This window comes from Molossus molossus, unplaced genomic scaffold (genome assembly GCF_014108415.1).
Source record: "Molossus molossus isolate mMolMol1 unplaced genomic scaffold, mMolMol1.p scaffold_m16_p_16, whole genome shotgun sequence".
NCBI classification, from domain to species: domain Eukaryota; kingdom Metazoa; phylum Chordata; class Mammalia; order Chiroptera; family Molossidae; genus Molossus; species Molossus molossus.
The window spans coordinates 39,976,992-40,001,740 of NW_023425351.1; the positions used below are offsets into that span (position 1 = coordinate 39,976,992).

The window sequence follows — 24,749 nt, forward strand, 5'->3', positions numbered from 1 at the left end:
GTAGACATTAGGTAAATAATATAGTATGCTCCAGAAACTCATTTAACATTTCAAAGAAAATACAGCTGTCTTGTGATAAAACCACTTTAAAAGACCTGTGAATGTAAGAGGAAAACCCTCCACTTTCTCATCTTCACCAGAATGACAACATGCCAGGCTATATGTAGTAAACCAACTCTGTTTCTTTAAGTTTGTTATGCTATGTTGTGAATTTTCTTCTTCCCTAGAAGGAAGGAAATGGTTGAGTCAAAGAATTAAGTCACTAGGATTTTTAAAAAAGATCTACCAGAAGTGTACCAAAATTTATAATATCAAGAAATTGTTTCCAATATCAATTGAGGCTTGAGGCATTTATTTAGAAGAATATCAGTCATACATACATTTATTTTACATTATATTTTAACATTCATCAAAAACTAAAGAGTTTTTAAGAATTTTTCAAAGTCCTGTACTGAGGCTTTGGCAATCTCCTCACAAAATATTTCATCAGGCATTGAAACCAATTTGTCCAAAGAGATGTAGTTAGGTTTTGCTGGATCATACTGTGCTCTTCCTAAATAGGTCAGAAACGAATGCCTTTCTTTGACTTTAAACAGCCTTGTATTAAATACCTACAAAAGAAGAAAAGTTAAAAAAAAATTGTGCACTGGCAGATGAACTATTAAAATGTTTATGTGGCTAAAATTTTTAATAGGCTAACAAATATAAAGTATTGACCACATGCTCAGTAAATATGACAAATACCCAGGGTTTAAACCTTACAGCTTCCACTAAGAAAGTATAATTAAAAAGGGACTCAATCCTGGCCATGGTGGCTAAGCAGTTAGTGTCAGCCCACAGACCAAAGGGTTCAATTCCCAGTCAAGGGCATGTACCTGGGTTGCAGGTTCATCCCTGGCCCCCAGTCGGGGACATGTGCAGGAGGCAACCGATTGATGTGTCTCTCTCATCTCTCCCTTCCACTCTCTCTAAAAGCAATGGGAAAAATATCCTCAGGTGTGGATTAACAAAAACAAAACAACAAAAAAAGGGACTCAAAACTTAGAAACAGAACAATTATAAAAAATTAAAGACTACATTGTCATCAGAGAACATTGACTAATCCAAGGACACAGGAGAAGTGAAAAAAGCAAATCCTCAGACTCCACCCCAAACCTACATAATCAGAAACTTTGAGAGTGGCGCCCACAAGTCCTCCAAATAATTCAGAAGTCTCCTAAGTTTGAGAGCCAAGGTTAAAGATCCAGGTCTATGGCATCAAAAAATGTGTTAGATTACATAATCTGTGAAGCTTCCCCATTTAAAAAAAAAAATTCCTGCTGCTCCCTGACTTAACCTCAAAATGAAATGAACCTGGACTCTAGGGGAGCAACTAGGGAAGAAAAGTGTCTTTCCCACCTCAGGGTTAAAACTCCTAAGCAGGAGAATGAGTAGCAGCAACCTTAGAAAGGAATCAGAAACAGGCTAAGTCCCTACAGTTAGCGGCAAGAAAGGGAGAATTGGGAGATCCAGACTTGAAAGGGAGCTCTATCTAAGCTGAAGAGACAGACATCTGTGATATGCCCTGGCAAGGCCCAAATGAACCACATTCACTATGTTTCTCAGGTTATTCACTTGACTATATTTCAGGTACACTGGGAATACTCTACATGGCACATAACCTGTAGGAGTCATTGCTTATGTTCAAGTGGACACAGGATAATAACAGATCACTTAGAAAGGACATATATAAAACAATTGTTAAAAACTAAAGTATGGTGACCAAAAAATGGTGCGCTAACTCAACATGCGTCTGGCTTTTTAACAAAACATCCTTTTCTCTCAGACAAAACAAATTACATGCTGTTCTGCCTTCGTTTTGGTAACTAAATTCCCATTACTGCTCATAAAAATGTAGGAAGTTTCTGGATGTATTTCTTTAGAACAGTGATTTACAGCTGTTGCTCAATCATTTTTAAAACATGTAACACCTGATTTAGTCAGGGGCACTGACTTCTTTTCCTTAGATTGTCAAATAAAAAAAAAAAAATAGTAACAACAGCCAACACAGCAATAGCCATCTGGTGTGAATGAATCAAAATTATACCTATTTTTGGGTCAGATCAGCAAAATAATATATTTTTTGGTGTGCTGCAGTATTAATAGTTTATGTGTACCAAGAGCTAAAAAAGGTTTGAAAAATCACTGCTTTAGATGTATGACTTTTTATTTTATTGTTGACAGCGTTACAGATGTCCTCTAACACCCTCCCCCCATTTATCCCCTCCTCGCAGCTCCTGCCCACCCCAGGCCCTCACTACACTATTGTCTGTGTCCATGGGCTATATTTAAGTCCTTTGGTTAATCTCTTCCCATCCCCCCACACCCTTCCCCTCTGAGATCTGTCAGTCTGTTCCATGCCTCCATGCCTCTGGACCTATTTTATTTGTCAGTTTATTATGTTCATTAGATTCCACTTATAAGTGATATTTGTCTTTCTCTGACTGGCATATTTCACTCAGCATAATACTCTCCAGGTCTATCCATGCTGTTGCAAAGGGTAAGAAACTCTTTTTCACAGCTGCATAGTAGTCCATTGTGCAAATGTACCATAGCTTTTTTTATCCACTCATCTACTGATGGACACTTGGGCTGTTTCCAGATCTTAGCTATTGTAAATAACACTGCTATAAACATAGTGGTGTACACATTCTTTCTAATTGGTTTTACGGGATTTTAAGGATATATTCCTAGAAGTGGGATTGCTGGGTAAAAAGGTAGTTCCATCTTTACTTTTTTATTTTTAAAGGATTTATTTATTTATTTATTTTTTATCCTCACCCGGGGACTTTTTTCCATTTTTTGATCAGATAGAATGGGAGGGAGAGAGAGAAACATCGATGTGAAAACATGGAGTGGCTGCCACATGCACAACCCAACCAGGGCCGGGGACAAACTGCAAACCGAGATACGTGCCCCTAGCGGGAACCGAACCCGGGTCTCTCTAGACCACAGGCCAACGCTCCAACCACTGAGCCAAACCGGCCAGGGCCATCTTTACTTTTTAACTTTGAGTAAATTCAACACTGTTTTCCATAGTGGCTGCACCAGTCTACATTCCCACCAACACAGCACTAGGGTTCCCCCTTTTCTTCACATCCTCACCCGCATTTGTTGTGTGTTGATTTATTGATGGTAGCCATTCTGGCAGGTGTGAGGTGATATTGTCGTTTTAATTTGTATCTCTCTAGTGATTCGTGACGTAGATCATTTCTTCATATATATCTTGGCATCTGTACGGCCAAGTTTAGGATGCCTAAAATCTGTGTTTTTAAATGTGATTTTAGTGCATTTGGTCAAATTTATAGTTTCCTCTATTTGTAAATTTTCTGTCCATCTTTGAGACCCTACACATTCTACAGACATCTCAAATGTAATTTCTTAGAGTAGCAGCAAATCCTAGTTAAGAGCATGGGTTTTTAAGCTCGATTGCCAAAGTTCTAATCCCATTTCTGCCCTTTGTTACCTGGGTAATCTTAGACAAATTACTGAATCTATGTTTACCTTCTTCATTTATAAGATAGGGATAATAATAGTACCCACTTTATTTGATTGTTGTGAAGATTAAATGAATTAATACAAGTAAAGCAGTAAAGACAGTGCTGTCTCATAGTAAGGACTCAATAGCTGTTATTATTTCTCTGATTTCCCTACCTCTTCTGAACTGAATTAATAACTCTATAAGACATATGGTTAAAACTAATTTTATGTAAAACAATTACACTTTTTAAAACCCATCTTCCATGTTAGATTATAAATTCCACAAGAATACAGACCATGTCTAATTGGTTTCTGTATCCCCAAATCAGATTCGCTTTTATCATGCTTCAACTGCCATTGCTTTTCAGTTGAAGATTACTTACTTTACAATTGTTCCAAAAGCCAAATTTGCGCCACTCCAGGCATCTAACACTTTCTAAAACAGATACATATGCAATTGATGAAACAGAAAAAATTCTCTATTAAGGACCCATTCATAGTAAAGTATGATAGGTGGATAAACATTGCTATTTGTGAAGGAACTGGATGAAATGCAATCTAGTTCTGAGGGTTGTTATTAAAGTCACATTCCTTTTGCCTGTCTTTATATAAAGAACACATCTAGCAAATGAAGTAGAACGATCACTTTAATGAAATTTAATCTCCATTTATCCAATGAGTACTTACTCTAGTCACATTGCAAACAGAAAAGAAGAATGACTTTGATGAAATGCAATCATTCATTTGTTCAGCAAATATTTACCTAGTGCCTACTAATCGCCGGGTATTGTTCCAGGTGCTGGGAATTCAGCAGCGTAAAAAAATAAAACAAGATCTCTGCTTTCAAAGAGTTAACATTCTTGAAAACAGGCAGATAATGTCGCTCTCTAGGTAAAGAACAGGAAAGTCTGATTAGTTTAAAAATATAATTAAGGCTTTGTCATGAGGGCAAACTGGAACCATTTTACATTTGGTAGGAAATCATTTAAATATGGTTTGTTAACTAATGGATTTAGATAGACTGTAAATAAAAAATGTATAGCACTGAAAGGACCTTTAAAGGAAATGATCTATTTCAAATTTAAATTGAGAAAAACATAAAAGAAATTACATTAGATTCCAACAGGCATAGACTCATCCCTTATTTCTCCTCTGGAGAGGGACATGTGTACCCTAGAAGTTGTAAACTTTGCACAAGCCACCCCTGCTTCTACTCTGTTTGATAGATGTTTTCTTGATAAAAAGATGGGCAGGGCAAAAGAAATGTGACCTTCATATAACTCTCAGTATTAGACTGCATCTGGTCCAATTCCTTCACAAACAGCAAGGCACAATCACAAGCGAACAGCATTATGCTACGGAGCAGCTGCAGATGGAGGGCAAGGCTAACTCTCACAGAGAGTTGTGTGCGTTACCTGTGGGAATCTGACAATGACATGGTGGGGAATGCTCATCACATTGTGCACGTAATCGAAAGTCTCCGTAAGTTTCCTTTTATTTGCAGTTAACATCTTTGGGATTTTGGTGATCATATGTTGAATTTCATTATGTTTAAAACCTAGTTCAAGACGATAAACCTAAAAGAAAGTAAAGTTGCTATAAATCATGAATAGAAAGTTATCTTGGTACTATGCCAGAAGACACACTGATTCTTTTAAAATTTAAAATAAAAATGTTAAAATCTAGAGATAGCTATGCCAGTGTCCTCAAGGGATCATAGCTTCCTACTTCTGGGGTAACCTGAATTTCAAACCCCTCTCCTGAGAATGAGCTACTCACAGCATGGTGATCAAGAGGATCCAAAAGGAGCTATCATACTCATGAGACGTAATGGTGTGGGCATGGGGTACCTGGTCAGGTTATCTTTATGGGCCCCACCACAAAGACCAGCAATAAGACTTTCAAAGTGCTTTTGAGCCTCTGCTCCCAAGTGTTATCTGGAAAACGGCATTTCATAATTCCAGACAGAAATGAAGAAAACTAAACAAACAAAAGTGGGTTCGGTCCTCTATGTGCAATCATATTGGCCTATGTGCAATTATATTGGCCTGTGTGGCATGCTTGTATCACTCGGCATGCTCTCCCTGACTAGACTGGAAGCTCCATAACAGCATGGACTCTCTTCCCAGCACGCTGTGTGGGCAGGTGCTCAACAAAAATGTTTACAACTGACCCCCGGCCAGTTTTTCTCAGTGGTTAGAGTGCCAGCCCACGGACCAGAGACCCAGGTTCAGTTCCCACTAAGGGCACGTACCTCGGTTCCAATTTGTCCCCGGCTGCGGTTGGGGTCGTATGGGTGGCGACCAGTTGTAGTGTCTCTCTCTCATCAATGTTTCTCTCTCTCTTCCGTCCTTTCTCCCTCCTGCTCTATCTGAAGATAAATGCAAAAATGTCCTCGGTTGACGATAAATAAAAGAAACAATAAAAAAAATGTTTACAACTGAATATAAAACACTTTAAGCACCTCAGAAAATAGGTTGTAGATAATAATTTCAGATATTACTACAGCTTTGTGTACTAACTGGTCAGCTGCCCTTGGCTGCCATTCTCTGGGAGAAAAAATAGTGAAGAGTGTCTGATATGTTCTGTGATAGAACTACAGCTGGCAATTGGCACAGGTCTACAGAAAGCAATGTGCTGGCCACTGCTCTCTTCCTCAGAAGTCTTTTGAATACAGCCTCCAAAACTCATCTCCCACCTGGGTGACATAGACACAAGCTCTCATACTGGGCAATGGAAGCAGTTTCCAGGGACCATCCAGATACTTAATCTACTGTAGGGTTACAGGCATCAGTGTCTGCAAGGTGACTTACTCATGTAACATCTGGTGAACATGTGAAAATATTATCAACTTAAACAGCTTGCTAGATATTTATTATTTTCTATTTTCATCTTTTTAGAAAGAACTTAATTTAAACACTTAAAAAAAAAAGCTGATTTCTCAAAGCTTCAAGTCATCCTACCTTTATATTTTCTTTCACGGGCTCCAGACTTCCAGTTAGTAGCCTTGGGAGACGAACTACCAGATCTCTAGTCTATAGTTATAAAACAATCCATCGTTACTATACATGCATGTCCGACTATTGTGGAAAACCAAAGCACTACTAGAAATACAAAACTAAAAATTCTAACATGACCCTGTCAGAGAGGTGCTAGGAACCCCATAAATACATAAATTTAATACTGTTTGAGTAAAAAAAAAAAAATACTAAAAACAAAATTTAAGGAAACAATTTGATAGAATATTATAAAATAATACAGCTATATGTTTAACCTAGCAGGCTTATTTATTCATACCTGTTAGAAACATGAGATTTAATGGTTACTAAATGTAGCTGACATGGAAATATATAAATTATCCTCTTTTCTTTACCTTCTTCACGCTAAGTTCAAGTTCTTTCTGAAAAAATCCCAATCTGTTATCCAGTCTTTCCACTGAAAAATTCAGCAAAAATGGTGCATTTCTGACCATCTGTGTGATATCTGCTTTACTGAAATTTTTTGACTGTAGATAAGCCACTCTAAAGAAACAAAATACATATACATAATAAATATTTACTAGTTGCATGCTACTTTCCCAAATACTGTTTTTAAAAAGCCGACCCCCAACACACAAAGATTAAAAAAAACAACTACAATAATGGCCCAAATATAGTTAAATCAAGCATCCATCTAGCTCTAGAATGGTTCCCCCATTTACATTTAAAAAAACAGAAAATAATTCCCTCTTCAGTTAATCTGACTTACTTTATTACTTGGTAGAAAAAAAAGAGAAATAGATTCTGTTTAAGAATATTTTTGGCCTAAGAACAGGAAATACACAAATTCAGAAAATAGACTCAGAATTCTCTTTAAAAAGAAAGACTTTCAGGCCTGAGATGAAATTTTTATTTTAGTATCTCAGAGAAACTTAAAGGAAATTTTTGCCCTGGCCAGTTTGGCTCAGCGGTTAGAGCGTCGGCCTGCGGTCCAGAGAGACCCGGGTTCAGTTCCCACTAAGGGCATGTACCTCAGTTGCAGTTTGTCCCCGGCCCAGTGGCAACCACTCGATGTGTCCCTTTCACGTCAATGTTTCTTTCTCTCTCCCTCCCACTGTATCTGAACAAAATATCAAAAAAGGTCCTCGGGTGAGGACTAAAAAAAAAAAAAGGAAATTTTTATTTTAGTACATTTACTGAGTATGTATTTTCATAATTAATTTTAACCGCAATATGTATTTTGTTAACAAAGAAAAAATTTCCTGCTAAGTTTCTGGAAACCAAAATAAGGTAGTGAAATATAATCTAAAAACATAGTACAAGTCAGTTTTTATTAAATGCCTAAAATATACCAAGACATTATCTTGTTTAATTCTTACCAGAAAAACAAAAAACTTGTGAACCAGATAAAATTTCTATATTACATTGGAAAAAACACAGATCTAGAGAAGTTAAATAACTTTAAGACTATCACCTAATTGACGAAGTTGAGATTTCAACTAAGTTCTATACCTACCTTTAATGCCTATATTTCTTTACCATGTATCAAATCTTATATATTTAAATGACTACTACTACTTTAAAACTGTCTCTTAAAAACCAAAAGAGAAAAGATTAATAAATTTAACTTTATAAAAATTAAAAATTCAAAGCAAGAAAACAGGATCAATAAAGCCAAAGGCAAGTAATAACCTGGGGAAATATTTCCAACATGTCACAAGGAAAGAACAAATTTTCTTAATATATAAATAATGCTTACCAAAAAAAAAAAGGAAAATAGACATGAAAAATGCTCCAAACATTTGATGTTCAAATCATTTCAAAAACAATAATGAGGCATTATTTTTATCTATAAAATGAACTGAAATCAGTGTGGTAACACTGTTTTAGTGAGAATAGCAACTGACACTGTACATTGTTGGTGGGAGTGTAAGTTGGAAAACAACCACCTACATGGTGAACATTTTGTCAATGCCTATTAAAATTACAAATGTACATACACTTTGACCTAATAATCCCTCCACCCATTTCTAGAGACCTGTCCTACAGATATACACCAATGTGTGGAATGATGTATATACAAGCAGAGTCACTGCAGCCTCACTGAAATAGTGAAGACTGCAAACCACCACCATGTTTACAAAAAAGGGACTACATAAATCCAAATTATGAACTATATACTAGGGATAAAAATAAATAGGAAGCACCAATAAAAAACTCTCTCCAACATACAGCAAAAGTAAGAAAGTGGGGTACAGGTGTATAAATGCTAACAGTCATATGTATTAGTGCTCATGTGTATGTGTGCAAATACATATGTATATATGCTTGTATATGGTAGAACATTCTTAGCAGGTTGAACAAAAAAACTTAAGCACTGGCTGGTTTGGCTCAGCGGATGGAGCATTGGCCCTCGGACCAGGGTCCCGGGTTCGGTTTCCGCTGGGGGCACGTACCTCGGTTGCAGTTTGTCCCCACCCTGGTTGGGGTTGTGTGGGTGGCAGCCACTCGATGTGTCTCTCTCACGTCGATGTTTCTCTCTCTTCCTCTCCCTCTCCCTCCTGCTCTATCTGAAGATAAATGCAAAAGTGTCCTGGGGTGAGGATAAAAAAAACAAAAACTTAATAGTAGCTGCCTCCATAGATAGGTCTTAGAAGATGATGAGGGAAAGGAGTTAAGTAGGTACAAAGCAGGATTACTTTTTCTTTCTCACTGTTCAAGGTTTATTTAGTGTTTTTAGTTAGTATGACATTGGGATAGTTGGCTGCATTATTTATATGTGGACTTTGCTTTTTATAGCATGTGGCAATGTACACTAATCTGATACATATAGTGAACAAAATAAGACCCTTTCGAACAGTTATGCACAAGACATGCAATATTGGATTTATACATTAGATCCCATGATGTGATTTATTGGAGGAAAATAAAAGTTGGACTCGGCATGTTGGGTAAAAAGGAACCACAAGTTCTATAACACAGTGAACACACATCTAGTTTGAAGGGCAACTGTAGTGTGTGCAACACTGGTAGTGGTGCCTTTGAGGAGGTGGAAGTATTCACATTAATCAGTTTAGGACTACACAAGACAAGTAGCACCCAGCATCAGGATGCAGATGCAGGGTCTTATGAACCATTACTATTTCTACCTTTAGGAAACTGATATTTTTAGTCACAAATCAGATAAAAAGGACAATATGCACAATCTCCAAGTGAAATCTTGTGGTAGCCTAGACTGTGAGGTGGTATGACATGAGAAGACTTTGAACCTGCAGCTCTTTCGGGATCCCCCAAAGTGTATCTTGCACTCTTCTTCAAATGGGCTTCTTTCTCAGGTGTCCGTTACCTTCACAACACAGGAGATTCCACTCTGTCCCAAGATGCAAGGAGCACTAAGGAAGACTCTTCTTTTATTCCACAGAGACCCTTAATCATGGCGGAAATTGGATGCACCTGCCTAAGATTCTTCATTACACTTTCTGCTAAATCTGCAGTGGCCAGGCTGTTAGTCCAATGGCCCAGGATGATCACCAAGGAGGATTATAGTGTGTGTAGCAGCAAGGATCAATATATCTGATTAAAACTGTTGTCTACATTGTGATAATATTTCCAATAAAACATTATATATATAAGGCACAACCAGAAAAAATAATTTACGTGCAGATTATTCATTTGAAAATTCTTACAAAGAATCAACATTTTTACACATTTAAAATTTACTTCATTAAAAAGAAAACAAGTATATGAAATCAGTGCTCTTATAGAAATTCTAGAAAATAAGAATGCTGTACATATACCAGAGCTAGAAGGTAAGTTCAATGAAATAAAGCTTATTTTTCATTGTATTTATTTTGAGAACATATGAATAAATTACCTATTAAAAAATACACAGTAATTTAAAAAATGCTCCACAGGTTAATTTGTCAGCCAGATTTAGGAGCCATCAGACTACTATCTACATGAGAATATTCCTTAGTTGTTAGGAGCATGTGTAACTTAAACTCCTTTGAAGCTTAAGTTTCCTTCACAGAATTAAAAGTAGAGGCAGTATGGTGTAGTAGCCAGGACTCTGGAGTAAGACTAATTGGGTTTGAATCCCAGGCCTGCCACTTACACTAGCTATGCAACGTTGAGCAAATTACTTAACCTCTGTGCCTCCCCAATAAAATGGGGCCTTTAAAACAGTACTACAGTAGGAAGTACTGTAATGGCTCTGAGTGATCCCCACCTTCTGGTATGTACACTTCCTCAGAATTAATCTCGAGCAAGAAGGGCAAGTTGGTTTTTTTTTTTAAATGTTTTTGACTTCAGAGAGCAAAAGGGAGAGGGAGAGAGAAACATCAATGAGACAGAAACATTGACTGGCCTCCTGCACGTCTCCTACTGGGGATCGAGCCTGCAATCGGGGCATGTGCCCTGACTGAGAATCAAACCAGGGACCTCCTGGTGCACAGGTCGATGCTCAGCTCCTCAGCTACACAAGCTGGGCACAAGTTGGTTTTTGAGTGGGAAGAAATTAGTGTTTCAGATAGCCAGGAGGAGCAGATATGGATATGTCAGACTGCGTTTCCTAGAATTCTTCTTTCTCTCCCCAGTATTGTAATACAAGTCCCATTAAGGGAAGGAGCATGACGATCTTACATGACCCAAGTCTCTAGCTCAGTGCCTTGTGTATACAATAAAGGCTCAAATTGCTCAGTATAAGGAATGTGCTGTTCTGCCTTTTTTTTTTTTTTTCCTAATTCAGAAAAAAGGAGTATCAAACTATGAAGGTTCAAGGAATTGCAAAGCTCTCCGGAATACAGTGATGCTCCACATTAGTGTAGGAATAGTCTCGGGAGAAGACTTGGGGCAGACCAGCTAGGAGACTGCAGTAGTAATCTTGGTGCGAAATGATGAAGACTTGAAGTAAGGTATTCAAAGTGAAGATTAAGGGACATGCATTGACTGACTTGAGAGATATAAAAAGGTAAAATTGATAGAGTGAGGTGATTTATTGGATGTGGATACTATAAGAAGAGTAGCCCGTTAATACTAGTATTTCTGATTTGGGCAACAGGGTGACAGAGCTCCAATTCATTGAATCTGGAGTACAGGGCAGTGATTTAAGTGAGAGGTGGGGGTGGTGATAAAGTCAAAGTGTGAATTTAACTGACAGGGACTCTGTTTCATTCTCTGTGGTGTTCCCAATGCCTAGCAGAAGTCTTATCTCACTGTACTGATATCACAGATTCAATGCATTCTCTGAATGTGAAATAAAGCACAAAGTTGTTTACAGAAGTGCTATTGAAAGACACACACAAAAAGGAACCAAAATAGATAACTGATGAGAATGATTAAACAAATTATACAATATTCTGCCAAGAGAATGTCAAATGTTTACCTTCAGAAACTGGCTAGTAAAAAACACAAAAGTTCACAATTTCTTAACTTTAAGTGTACTCTGAGACAATCCTGACATTTGTTCATGGATTAAAAAAAACTTATTCCAGTTTCCAAAGAGAAACAGTTAAGTACTGACTCAGCGAGAAGTTTTTATGTTTTGTTTTTGTTTTCACATAAAAATAATAATGGGCTGTTGAAAAAACAATTGTTTTAGATTCTTAATTTTGATCAAAGAAGGTCCAAACAACACAATAACACTCATGTTCATTATCTCAGGTGATCCTTATACAGCTGAGACTTAAAAAATAACACTCATGTATTTCCTTCAAAATTACTTCTTGGGTTATATGAGAATCATTCTAAAAACCCTACCTGGTCTTAAGATTTTCAAGGTCTTCAGAGAAAATAGCATAATTTTTCGTCAGGAATGTTCCCAGTTGGTTATCCTCTATACCCAGATCTTTAAGGAATAGGAGTATTTGCTTAATGTCTTTTTCAAAATCCAGTCTCAGAAGGAGGTTGGCTGCATCTGGGTGTTTCTCTATCTTGGACAAGTCCACTCCTATAATAAATATAAACACTGTTTGAAGAGAACCGCTTAACTTAAATTCAAATGAAAACATAGTATTTATTTCAAAGTCATATATAGAGGGAAAACAATGCATTTGGGGCTAAATTTCCACCCAAAACAAATTCACTAAGTCATATTAGGATCATTATCTATGGTTTCTTGAGTATTGTTTGAAGGATGCTTATGAGCATCTAATGAGTACCATTACTTAACTGGTAATGCTGTAGGGTAACAAACCATTTAAATAAACTTAGTTTCTTTGAAGTTTTCTAAGTCATTTTCTTAGTTACAAGCATTATTTTGAAATATGCTTATGATCCCCTCCATAGGAGGAATAAAAATGACCACGTGTCTAACTCATCATTGTAATCTCCAGATCTTTAGTACAGAGACAAGTACCTTGAAGGCACTCAAGAAACGTGTGTGTGAGAATTTGTGAATGTACGCAGCCTTCAAGTACACCACAAAGCAGAAAGTATACAACCTTTAACCCTCACATATTCTTATAATTTTAGGTAATCTAAGTAAATTAGACAAGGGGCAGGAGAGAAAGAATAAAAAGGGGAAATATCAAGTTGTTATTTTTTTTTTTTTTATCCTCACCCGAGGATATTTTTTCATTTTTTGTACAGATAGAATGGGAGGGAGAGAGAGGAAGAGAGAGAGAGAAACATCGACGTGAAAGGGACACATCGAGTGGCTGCCACCCGCACGACCAACCAGGGCCGGGGACAAACTGCAACCGAGGTACGTGCCCTTAGCGGGAACCGAACCCGGGTCTCTCCGGACCGCAGGCCGATGCTCTAACCGCTGAGCCAAACTGGCCAGGGCTCAAGTTGTTATTTTAAATCATTCTTTGGTTATGGATAGCATTAATTAGGCAGAGAATCAAAGTAACCCAAAATTCAAAATTCTCACTAAAACTGAGCACTTTATTCTCATTTTTTTCCTTTTTGATTAAAAATAAATATGTTAAACATGAATAGGAAAGGCCTATTCCTTACCTTTAAAGTAAACCTATGAAGATAAGGTAAAACCTTAAGTTTAGATTCAAATTTTATATTCGTTAACATATTTCTTCAGGTTAAAAATAACTCTCAAACTGATTTCTAAATGCAACTTTACAGTCTTAAATACAAAAGCAATGAAATTTCTTTCTTTCTTTTTTTTTTTTTATCCTCACCCGAGGATATTTTTCCATTTTTTGTACAGATAGAGTGGGAGGGAGAGAGAGGAAGGGAGAGAGAGAGAGAAACATCGACGTGAAGGGACACATCGAGTGGCTGCCACCCGCACGACCAACCAGGGCCGGGGACAAACTGCAACCGAAGTACGTGCCCTTAGCGGGAACCGAACCCGGGTCTCTCCGGACCACAGGCCGATGCTCTAACCGCTGAGCCAAACTGGCCAGGGCTGAAATTTCTTTCTTTAATGGTGTCCACAACTAGAAAAATTATAACTCCACATTTCTAGATCCATATGAAATTCAAAACTCAAATTTCTGGCTACTGATATATGAAATTCAAAACTCAAATTTCTGGCTATTGATATATGATGGTCAAAAACAGAAAAATAGATTATAGATGCACACAGAATGAAGACCAGAAAAACAGAGCCAGGATGAACTAAAAATCTGCTATACAATAATGACATTCAAATTAACAGGGGAAAAGGACTATTAATTGGAATATAATGAGACCACTTGAAAAAAAATTAAGAATTCCTATATCTAACATAGAAATTAATTTCATATAGATGTAGATCTAAATGTATACCAACTTTAAAACTACTAGAAGAAAACACAATTGAAAAAATAACACTAAGTTCGACTACATAAAAGTATTAAACCTATGTATAACTTTCTGTATGGTTAATATTTGCATAGAAAAAGGTATGGCAAGCCACTCCAAAAACTGGTAATGTTTACCTTCAGAAAGTGGAACTGCCTATGTAGAGAGCTGAAGAGTTCTTTCTTTTGTAATATTTGCCCTTCTAATAACTCGATGTAATTCTTTTGCAATTTAAAATGAGATTAATAAAAACATAAATAAAATTTTTGAATGGAAGGATAAATAAATTATAAACCAGTTCCACATACATATCTGTGCTAAATGAGGGAAGGGATGCTTTAAAAATAACACAAAGGGTTCAGACTTCAAATTTGACCAAGTATCACAGCTTACATGTGCTAAAGTGCCTCGCTCAACCTGACCTGTCGCACCCTGACTGCACTGAAACAGAAATCCCGAAAAGCTGCTTTTTCACAGCAACGGGAGAGCAGACTCTCATCAGCAGGGCACACTACAGTTAGCACAAATCACTTGGGCTTACTCACAATTTCATTAACTTGAAAAATAGTCACTGACCATCTACTATGGTTACTTTGATTCTCTGATAGGTTCTGGGAATATATAAAATAAATAATAAATACACAATTCTAACTTTTAGGTGACCACAGTCTAAGTTGGCTTTATCCCATCAGTTCAGTAACTACCAACATTACTGCTGTGTTCAGTTAGTGTTACACATATTTACTGTATCAATCACAGTCTGTCAGGCAAATTGCTCTAGAAAGTTCAAATGAAAACAACTTTAAGGAAGGGACTTTATACAGTGGTGTGAGCAGAATTAAGAGAACAAAACAAGGGCACCCCTAGAGTGAAAGAGACAGGGAGAAAAAGTATTACCCAAACACAGAGGGAACTAGAGGCAATTATGAAAGGGTTTCTCAGTGGGAGCTGTTGTCATGGAAGAGGCAGTTACATGACCCAAAGCAGGGAGGGAACAAGATAAAAATACTCCCACCCTCCCTCTCTCCTCCTGCAGGTGCCTCCTGCTGGCTCAGGCAGCCCAGAAGCCAGCTGGCAAAGGAACCCTAGTGCATAGATGTTAGCCTCCTGGGATGTAGAACAGGCAGAGAAAGGCAGAGAACAGATCTGGGAAGCAAACAGAGAAGTAGATTAGGGTTCTCAAAAATACTGCCTGACAATGCAGTCATGGTTCCTCTATAGTACTGTCATTTAAGTTACCTTTACATTGTGCTGTCGAAGTCTCAGCATACAGATGAAGGAATGGCTGACATATATTCCTAAGTATACTGTAAATTATTTAAAGGTAGGGACCATGTTATTTTATCTTGTTTTACCCAGAGCACCAATCACAAGGCTGGGAAAGTTGTTCTAAAAGGAAGGACACTGGCTCCCCTGCTTGCAGCAGATGTCATCTTTCTCTCCCCTGAGCCCACAGAACACTTTATTTGTATTTCTCATATGGGACTTGCCACTTTCATCCTTGCATTTTAGTTATTCTTATATGTGTGTATTTAGATGCTTGTGAAGTCTTGAAGCTTCTTGAGAACAAAGGCCATTCCCTATTAGGTAACTTGCACAAGGACAGATGAGTCAGCAGTTATGTTATCAGTGCTAGGACTAAAGCAAGGAGAGGGTGAGAAGGGTCACTCTGTTTGTAAGGTCAGAAGATATTTTAGAAGTTACTTGAACTTGAATTAAGTTCTCCAGTTGTCCAGGCTGGCCAACCAAAAGAAGGCTGGCAGGCAGTGAAGCTTTTTAAAAAGGTAAGTGGGGACCAGAAATAACTTTGAAGCCATGGGAAAGCTTTGAGGGATTTCAAGTAGGTAGGTTATTGACATAATCTGGTTTGTATTTTAGAAAGAGCATAACATAAAAGATATTATCAGGACAATATTGCTGTAAGAAAACTATCAAGCTAGGGAGCTCCTAACCTTTCAGTGAAAAATGAGGACCTAAACTGGAGAATGAGAGAAGCAGACGGATTTCAGAGATAATCCCTTACCCTGTTCTTTCAATCCTCCAGGAGAAAGAAGGTTCATCATCTGGGAAAATCAAGTAAGAGAACTGCCAGACCCAGAGATGATGGAAAAAGCAGAAGGCAGCAGTAAGGTGCTAGAATGAAGATAAGAGGACTAAGTAAAAGCTCACAGTGAGATTCCTGGGTGCCTTCAACTATCCAGATCTGAGCGCATCCTATGTCAACAAGCTAAGATACTTATGGAGCAGTCCTAGAGAGAACCCATCCAAATCAGGAGGACATTAGGCTCCAGGAGAAAGGTTAGGGTGGTAGGGGAAATGGAACAAACACATCATATGATAGGGTTAACTGTAGGAAAACTGTCCTGAGAGGCCACTGGAAGATGTTGGAAAATGTGGCCCGAGGAACAAACAAAACTAATCAAATGAAAAACAAGACAATTATTAACCTTGGAAAAGTGAAAAATTTTACGGGAAGGAAAACAATCATAATACGTTTCCTGGAGAGCAGTGAGCAACATTCATAGTCAAAAAGTAGTCACTAATAATTTATCTAAAACTTGTTAATGTAAACTATACAGGGAGAACTGACGAGAATAGGGGAAAATATGTGTGCATATACAAGAGATCAACTGTTGTCTGAAACTAATGAACTAAGCAACAGCAGTATAAATAACTACAAAAACATTTAGAGGTTAAATACAAACAGGAAGAGCTATAAAAGTAGGTACCTCTGGGGAACGGGATGCAACGTCAGAAAGAATGAAGCGGGGAGTGCAGTTTTTCACTAGAAGCCTTTCACACTATTTGACTTCTGTTTGTGTGTATGTACTACTCTGATAAAGATTAGAAACGCTTAACTTAAGATAAAAAGAGAAATGAAGAGTACATTCAGGAAGTACTTGTAGGTTACTCAGACTTACCTAGAAGCACTAACTTCTGCAGAGTCTCAGAATGATCCACGTAGTCTCGAAGTGTGAATGAAACGGGGGGCAATGGAGGGTCTGCAATAATCTGAACAGCCTCCTCCTCAGAGATTGGCTGCAATGGAGACAATGGAGGCACATCATCCAGTCCTTTGAAGCCAGCCATATGGAAAGAGGAGCAAGTTAGCTCTCGGATCTGTGTACTTAAAACTATTTCTACAAAAACAACTTCTTCCCTAGTTTGCTTATTTTTAAATCGTGGGATCATTTCAAGATTAAACATCTAAGAAGTACAAATATTTTCTACCTCCTAATAGGAAAGGTTAAAACTATTTAGAGATCAACGACTCTTCCTCCAAGGTAAGACATTTCTTAGTACATTTCTATCCCATAAAGGTGAGTCCTTCCCCTTTCCTTCACTTTTAATCAACAGTTAAGAATACTAAAGACTAACTGACCTTCAAGTACATTTTGAGAAAAAGATAGAATCTATCATAGTTTGCTAACTTGGCCAAAAGTACAACATATTCTACCAGCCTGAACTGTGTGGGTTAAAGCCACACATTTATTAATGCCTTTACTTTGATTCAATCCCCTCTCCTCCAAGTTATTCTTAAATATGTCCTTAAGAGAATGTCTACCGCCCACACATAGTCCTTTGCTAAGTGACTCTGTAGTACAGCTTTGATTCTGAGGTTTTGTTCCATCTTAAATCGAACACAGAATGTAAGATACTGGAAACTATAATTTACCTTAAGTTAAGAAATCAGGACTGTGATTTTTCTTTTTTCATTTGCCTCTAATCACTAAACTTTTTCTATTCTTATAGCCAGCATCTCCTCCTAGCATTCTGACTACCCCGACCCCCGCCCTTTCTCTTTCATATTCTACCCAACCCAGTATCTCATTTGCAATGAAATATTCTTGCATAGAAATATCCCTATAATAGGAAGCACAGGAGGGAGAAGGCTGACTGAAAAGTGACACAAGGGAGCTTTTGGGGGTGACATACTGTTGTATTGGTTGATTGTAGTAGTCATTACATAACTTATGTCAAAACTCATACAACTGTATACCCAAAAAGGATGAATTTTTCTTAATATAAATTATACCCGAATAAACCTGTTACCCGAAAATTTTTTTTGCAATCTAAATAAAGTATTTGCAGAAAGCAAATGTTGTATATAGAGCTATAAAATAATTTTATACATATTAATCTATAAAATTTTTATCTTAGTAAAACAAAGGTATAATAGAAATAAATGAATAGAACTGGCATTGTTACTTTTCTTAACTGTTACAAAATATGACTTGCAATAGGCTAAGAATGTAAACAGGTAGCTTATTTAAATTACCAAAGTGGAACAAGAGACTTCCCCAAAAGTTCAGAATTACCTTCTAGAGACAGCTCAGAATCAAAGTTGGGTATCTTTTGTGTCTCTTGTGACTGTTCATTCACAGAAGGAAGCATAGTGCTTTGGGCAGAATCAATCTCTTGTCTACTTGATTTGGTAAACTGGGAATTATTATTCCATATGGAAGAAGTCCTATAAGTCTTAAATCCCCATTGTAGGAAGCAGTTGTCAGAGGACATCTGAGGCTGAGCAGAAACTCCATACATCAATGTTTTTCCTGGTCTCTGAAAACAATTTCTGAGTTGTGTAGCAGTAATGAAGCTATTCTGTTTAATTGAGTTGAACCATCTGGGTATCTGTTGGGCTGACAGGGCCATTTTTCTTAAAGTAGCCTACAAAGGATACAGATAATCATTAAAAAAAAGAGAAAGGCACTTTACTTGAACATTTAAAACAATATTCAAACAATAAAAAGATAAACTGGAAACTATTTTTTTCTACTTAAAAGGTGTTTAATAAATTTAGATGACTCAAGTAGTCAGATGTTTCTTAAGCACAAGAAAAGCCAAAAACAAGGCAGTTTCATTTACAAACCAAAAGACAGGAACTTTTGAACTGGAAAAATAACGATCTGCTTTTCCATTTAAAAACAGAAAACAAAATCACTGATGTAAGAAAAATATTTAAAACAAAAATCTGTAAATGTTCAAATTATAACTGAACCCAATAATCTCTGTTAATTTAATAATTTAAAGAAAATAAATTAATGCAATTAAGTGTTCTTGAAATTTGGTTTGAAGGACACGTAAGAAACAGATTGCTGATCAAAACGACCGTGAATTATTCAAATGCATTTTATGTATATGCAGCTCACCCTTGGTCAACATGGGAGTTAAGGGCCCCATGCCCCACCACTTACAGCAGCATATTCATGTATAACTTTTGACTCCTTCAAAACTTAACTACTAATAGCTGACTGTTGAACAGAAGAAGCCTTATCAATAACATAAAGAGTTGATAAACAAATATTTAGTATGCGATGTGTGTTTGTTTTTTTAATCCTCACGCGGGGAAACTTTTTTCCATTTATCTTCAGATAGAGTAGGGGGGAGAGAGACACACATACACAAATACATCAATTGGTTGCCTCCTGCATGACCCCAACCAGGGCTGGGGACAGAACCACAACTGAGGTACATGCCCTTTGACTGGAACTGAACCCGAGACTCTTTGGTCTGCAGGCAGACACTCTAACCGTTGAGCCAAACTGGCCAGGAATGCTATATGTATGATATAATGTATTCTTACAATAAAGGAAACTAGACAAATGAAAATGTTATTAAGAAAATTGTAAGAAAAAATACATTTACACTACTATACTGTATTTATCAATACTGTAAGTACATGATGAACTGCCAGTACCTACATCAACATTGTCTAATGATACAAAACACTATAGATATTATATGTATTATTAACACTAGACATCAAAAATAAAAAGATAATGTGAAAAAAATTTGCATTTATTAACAGGTATGATTCATGCATTCATAACAAAGCATCACCAATATAAATTGCTTGATGGTTGATTTGTCTAAGGTAACTAGTATGATTGTTTTGATATGATAACCTATACACTAATGAAAAATAGTTACACATTTTTTTACGGCATACAGTATTAGTCATATTCATAATACAGTGTTGGAAACTGTTATACTCTTTAAAATAACCACTTACCTGTGATGATGTGCAGTTTCTACAATTACTGGAGGGGGAGAGAGAGAGAAAGATACTTTGTCATGACTTTACTCTGGTTCTTGGGAGCACTTCCAGCATCACTAGTGGCGCTTTGTTTGGGTCCCATGGTGGTATTCAAGGTTGATGGTATTACACTAAACACAATGTGATACGCAATTTACTGGAGAGGAAATGCTCACGTGGAGATAATTAGCATCACATGGTATTTTAAGCAGACGCTCCTAACACTTGAGTTCACCACAATAGCAACACAAAGTGGCTACAAAATTATTACTGTAGTACTGTATGTACCACAGTGAATTTCATGCTGTTATGATTTAATACTGCATTTTTACCTTTGTTTACATTTCTCTTGGCTGTGACCACAAATGCATAGTCTGTAAGTATTACATGTCCAAGTTTTGATGTTTTAACTTTTAATAATAGATGTGTGTATATATTGTAGTAAATGATATAACAGACTGGTATCTACATGTAGTTTATGCATTCATGACATAGCTAACTTTTTCTTAATTTTTCAATATTTCTAGGCTATGTGGTTCATTTGCAAATTTCTTCAAACTGTCACAAACTCCAAAAATTTTCCCAATATATTTATTGAAAGAAATCCACCTATATAAGTGGACCCATGCAGTTCAAACCCATGTTGTTAAATGGTCAACTGTACATTAGTCACAAAATAAAAAACAGAAAGAAATCTAATAGTTTGTCTTAAATGAATCATCAAAGTATTATCATGGCTATCTAAAAGAATGGTTCTTGCTTTATCCTCAGGGCAAAACACTTTTGATTATTTCAGATAAAGCTGTTACTCAAAAGGGAACTGAACAAAATTAATTTGGTCAAATTCTGTTTATAAGAAAAAAGAAAAAGAAAAGCCTGAAATCAAAACTGGAAAGCAAAATGCAGTGAGAGAAATACATAGCAACAAGCAATAAATATATTTATGATGGAAAAACATTCGCTTTTAAGATTTTTAAATCTTATAAAAATCTTATAAGAGCTGATGAGAAGTTGGAAGGATTATGAAGGAATTTGTATTTAGCCAGTTAATTACAAAGGTAAATTAGATACATATATACTTTCACTTTAAATAATTTAATACACAGAAAACATTGCAGAGTCCTGCATAAGGAAAATGCTTCAGAAATGTCACTGGCTATTATTATTGATTACACAACCAAATATAAATGAATCAAATACCTTTTTTTTTCCCCCTGTTGTTTAGACCAAATACTTCAGAGTCTAAATTCTCTTGGAAATTTTTACAGTTGACCACTGAACAATTTGAGTGTTAGGGACACCGACTACTGTGCAGTGGTAAATCTGGGTATAACTTATGTCCACCCTCCATATATGCAGACTCCCAATTGCAAATTGAAAAGGCTTAGTTCAGAAAAGTCTTCTGAAAGGGATTTTAAAAAGTGAAAGTAGTACTCATTCTGAAATGATTTTTAAAAAGAAATAAGCATTCTCGATAGCCTGCGAGATAGATGATTTTTGTTAAAATGTTATTAGGAAATGAGCCTCCAAACCAAATTTTCTCTCAAACCTACAACATTCATTCTCTGCACAGCAAAGTCATAAGGCACTAAATTGGAACCCATACTTCAATTAGGCTACCTTGATGAGACTAGCACATCTGGCCCATGTCGTGGTTCAATGACCATCCTTTCACTAAGGATTTTTTTTTTTCTTGTGGTACGTGCCCCCAGTGAGAACCGAACCAGGGACTCTCTGGTCCGCAGGCCGACGCTCAACCGCTGAGCCAAAGTGGCCCGGGCTCACTAACGCATATTTAAAAGGTCACAGGTACAATAAGAAGATCCTTAAGGTCCCTATTAGCTGTAGAATATTTTGACTTACAAGTTTACCTGAGAATGTCCTGTTTGTCAAACTCCTGAAATGGCAACTTACTCAGAAGCCTTTCCAGGCTCAAATTAATACTCCTGCACGAGGCAGATTAGCTTTTGAATTCCCTCCACAGTCATTAAAATACCTTTATGTATACAACTCATGTTTATATTTTCAAACACACTATCATCTCTACATCATTTCACTGCTGTATTTCTTTTATTATTATTATTTTTATTCCTTTATTGATTTTAGAGAGAGAGGAAGGGAGAGGGAGAGAGAAACATCGATGAGAGAGAACAGCGATTGGCCGCCTCCTGCATGCCTCCCACTGGGGATCGGGCCCACATCCAGGGCATGTGCCCTGACCGGAATCTAAAGGGGCACCTCTTGGTGCATGGGTCGCCGCTCAACCCCTGAGCCACACCGACAGATTCCCTTCCTTCAGGACAACAGGGTCTCTCATCTCTGGATTCACCCTCCCAGGGACTACTCCCCATGAGCCCTGCACCGCTCCAATGTGTGTCGGGCTGAAACACATCTACTGCAATTATGGTTAACGCATTCGCCTACACAGCGGGTAACACATTCGCATATGTGTCGAAAAGCCCTGCTTAGTGATAACAGTCTCTAACACGACTCCCTCGGCAGGAATATTAAAGAAAAAACGCTTTAATTAATTCTTCAGCCTATTAAAATATCACATACTCCTTCCCAACTGTGTGCCTCAGTACTTCCCTAGGAATAGGAATTGGCACTGAAACGCTATTTTTGGAGGGTTCAAGATTTCCACCTCGGTAAGGATAATAAATGAGCAGATGAAACAGGGCTGGAGCGGCGGCTTCGAAGTACACTGCTCGGCACCCCGCCTCGGCTATTTTAAATGAGCACCCACCCGAACTTCCGCATACAGACTGACAAGCATTACTTCCGCGTCCCCCGAAAAGCACAGTTTGGTTACATCAGCCAGGGGTAAAAAACAAAACAAATCACCCTCGACTGGGCCGCGAAGACCTAACAAGGCCCCGAGGCCCTGGGACTCGGCGAGTCCGGACCCAAACCCAGGCCGGGACGGCGCCCTGGCGCCCCATCGCCTTCCGCTTTACCTGGGGCGAGGCCTCGGGAGGTCCTGCGGGTTACTTCGCAGTGGCTGTCAGGGTGGCCGGGCAGCGCGTACCGCATCCCACCCCCCGAACTCCAACTCGTCGGCCCGCGGGCCCGCGCTCGGCGCAGCCTCGCCCACGTGGGCTGCGGCGGGAGTGGGCGAGACCATCGGAGAGACAGCGGCGGGGGGGAGAGCGGGCGGCGTGCGGAGAAAGAGCGAGCTGGACCCGCAGCTTCCCTTCCCGCGCTCGCCACCTTCCTTAGGCCTGGTCCACCGGGAACGTGGAGACGCCAGGAGTGCACAGCTATGCCTCTCCCAGAACGCCAGCAGGGGGGCGGCCGGCGGGGCCCCCCGCCCGAGGCCGCGTTGGCGGTGACGCGACCCCGCCCTCCGGCGCCCGTCCTTCCTTTGGCTCCCAGCGGGTCTTCCGCGCCAGATCCGGCCGCGCGGTTCGGGCTCCCTCCCGCTGTGGCTCGTCACCTCCGGGGTCCCAGCCTCCACGGGCCGGGGCCGCCGCCGCCGCCGCAGAACGGGGAGGCGGGCCATGGCATCCTGCGTGGGGAGCAGGACCCTGAGCAAAGATGATGTGAACTACAAGATGCATTTCCGGATGATCAACGAGCAGCAAGTGGAGGACATCACCATCGACTTCTTCTACCGGCCGCACACCATCACCCTGCTCAGCTTCACCATCGTCAGCCTTATGTACTTCGCCTTCACCCGGTGAGACGGGCCGGGCCGCGCGGGGGGCGCGCCCTTGAGCGGAGGGACGGGGGGGCGGGAGGCGCCGGCAGGGGCCACGGCCCGGTGAGGCTCGGGTGAGGAAGCGGGCCGCCCGCCCCTCGCACACTCCCGCAGACGCGCCGCCCACGCAGCTCTTCAGCCGGCCGGGTGTCTAGCAGCAGACGCGTCCTTTGCAACCCCTCTGCACCGGCGTTCGCCCCGACCCCCACCCTGCTGTACCGCCTCTCCCGGTACAGCGCCTCGGGCTACCTCGGGACACTCGCGGGGCATCTAGCACGATTCCCCGCCCTCCCACCGCACTCAGCATCGCTCCCCACTCGCGTCACGACACCAGCCCCCTCCTCTCCACTCCGCGTTTCTACCCAGCACACCGCATGAATCACCATGTGCACCCCTTTCAAAACATAGCACTACACGCTGACAACACCGGAGTCCACAGCGTCTCCAGGCACCAGGCCCAGGCCACAATCCAGGTCCCTTCCCACGGAGCTCCTCCGGTGTTCGGCACTACCCGCCATGTAAAAAATGCACATGTGAGGCGCACCACTCCTCCTGTATGCACTGTGCACAAATCATCTAGCATAACCCTTCCCCAGCCTCAAACACGACCGTCTATATCATAACACGAACTGTAGGTACACACATCACAGTGGACCTTTCTCCTCCCTAGCATAGCCAGTACCTGTCACCTCTTGTGTACATTGCTACATAGACACAATGCACTGTTAATCACCTGACATACTCACTGAAATGAAGTATTGTCAAA

At 39.2% G+C, this 24,749-nt stretch overlaps 2 protein-coding genes across 6 annotated transcripts in view; one reads left to right on the plus strand and one right to left on the minus strand.

Moving 5' to 3' along the window:
* Positions 1 to 369: 369 nt before the first annotated feature.
* On the minus strand, positions 370 to 23,346 carry MTERF3 (mitochondrial transcription termination factor 3). 4 transcript variants are annotated; one of them, XM_036264363.1, is made up of 10 exons: positions 23,241 to 23,346; positions 20,260 to 20,414; positions 18,563 to 18,914; positions 17,165 to 17,317; positions 12,255 to 12,444; positions 6,893 to 7,040; positions 6,483 to 6,554; positions 4,935 to 5,096; positions 3,903 to 3,955; positions 3,281 to 3,302 (listed from the first exon to the last, which is right to left on the minus strand). In XM_036264363.1, exons 3-10 carry the CDS (start codon positions 18,897 to 18,899, stop codon positions 3,296 to 3,298), a joined length of 1,122 nt encoding a protein of 373 aa, XP_036120256.1. In that variant the 5' UTR covers positions 18,900 to 18,914; positions 20,260 to 20,414; positions 23,241 to 23,346; the 3' UTR covers positions 3,281 to 3,295. The 4 variants fall into 4 exon arrangements, 3 of the variants coding, with proteins under 3 accessions (XP_036120255.1, XP_036120257.1, XP_036120256.1); XR_004959894.1 differs by lacking the exon at positions 3,281 to 3,302 and adding an exon at positions 4,283 to 4,406 and having other exon boundaries at positions 3,937 to 3,955; positions 23,241 to 23,339; XM_036264362.1 differs by lacking the exons at positions 3,281 to 3,302; positions 3,903 to 3,955 and adding an exon at positions 370 to 611.
* A 310-nt stretch (positions 23,347 to 23,656) lies between these two features.
* Positions 23,657 to 24,749, plus strand: part of PTDSS1 (phosphatidylserine synthase 1) — a 67,146-nt gene continuing 66,053 nt past the window's right edge. The window contains exon 1 of one of the 2 annotated variants that reach the window (XM_036264047.1): positions 23,657 to 23,962. In XM_036264047.1, coding sequence (XP_036119940.1) covers positions 23,784 to 23,962 — 179 coding nt within the window. In that variant the 5' untranslated portion in view covers positions 23,657 to 23,783. The remainder of the gene's footprint in view (positions 23,963 to 24,749) is intronic. The other variant, XR_004959864.1, reaches the window with a different exon arrangement.

Excerpts from the sequence above, each read along its gene's own strand:
- MTERF3 (XM_036264362.1), bottom strand. The coding sequence starts at position 18,899 with ATGGCCCTGTCAGCCCAACAGATACCCAGATGGTTCAACTCAATTAAA. Across the intron at positions 12,445-17,164 it reads GCAGAAGTTAGTGCTTCTAG|GAGTGGACTTGTCCAAGATA; the intron begins GTAAGTCTGAGT and ends TATTTATTATAG. Across the intron at positions 5,097-6,482 it reads CCGTGAAAGAAAATATAAAG|GTTTATCGTCTTGAACTAGG; the intron begins GTAGGATGACTT and ends ACTTTCTTTTAG.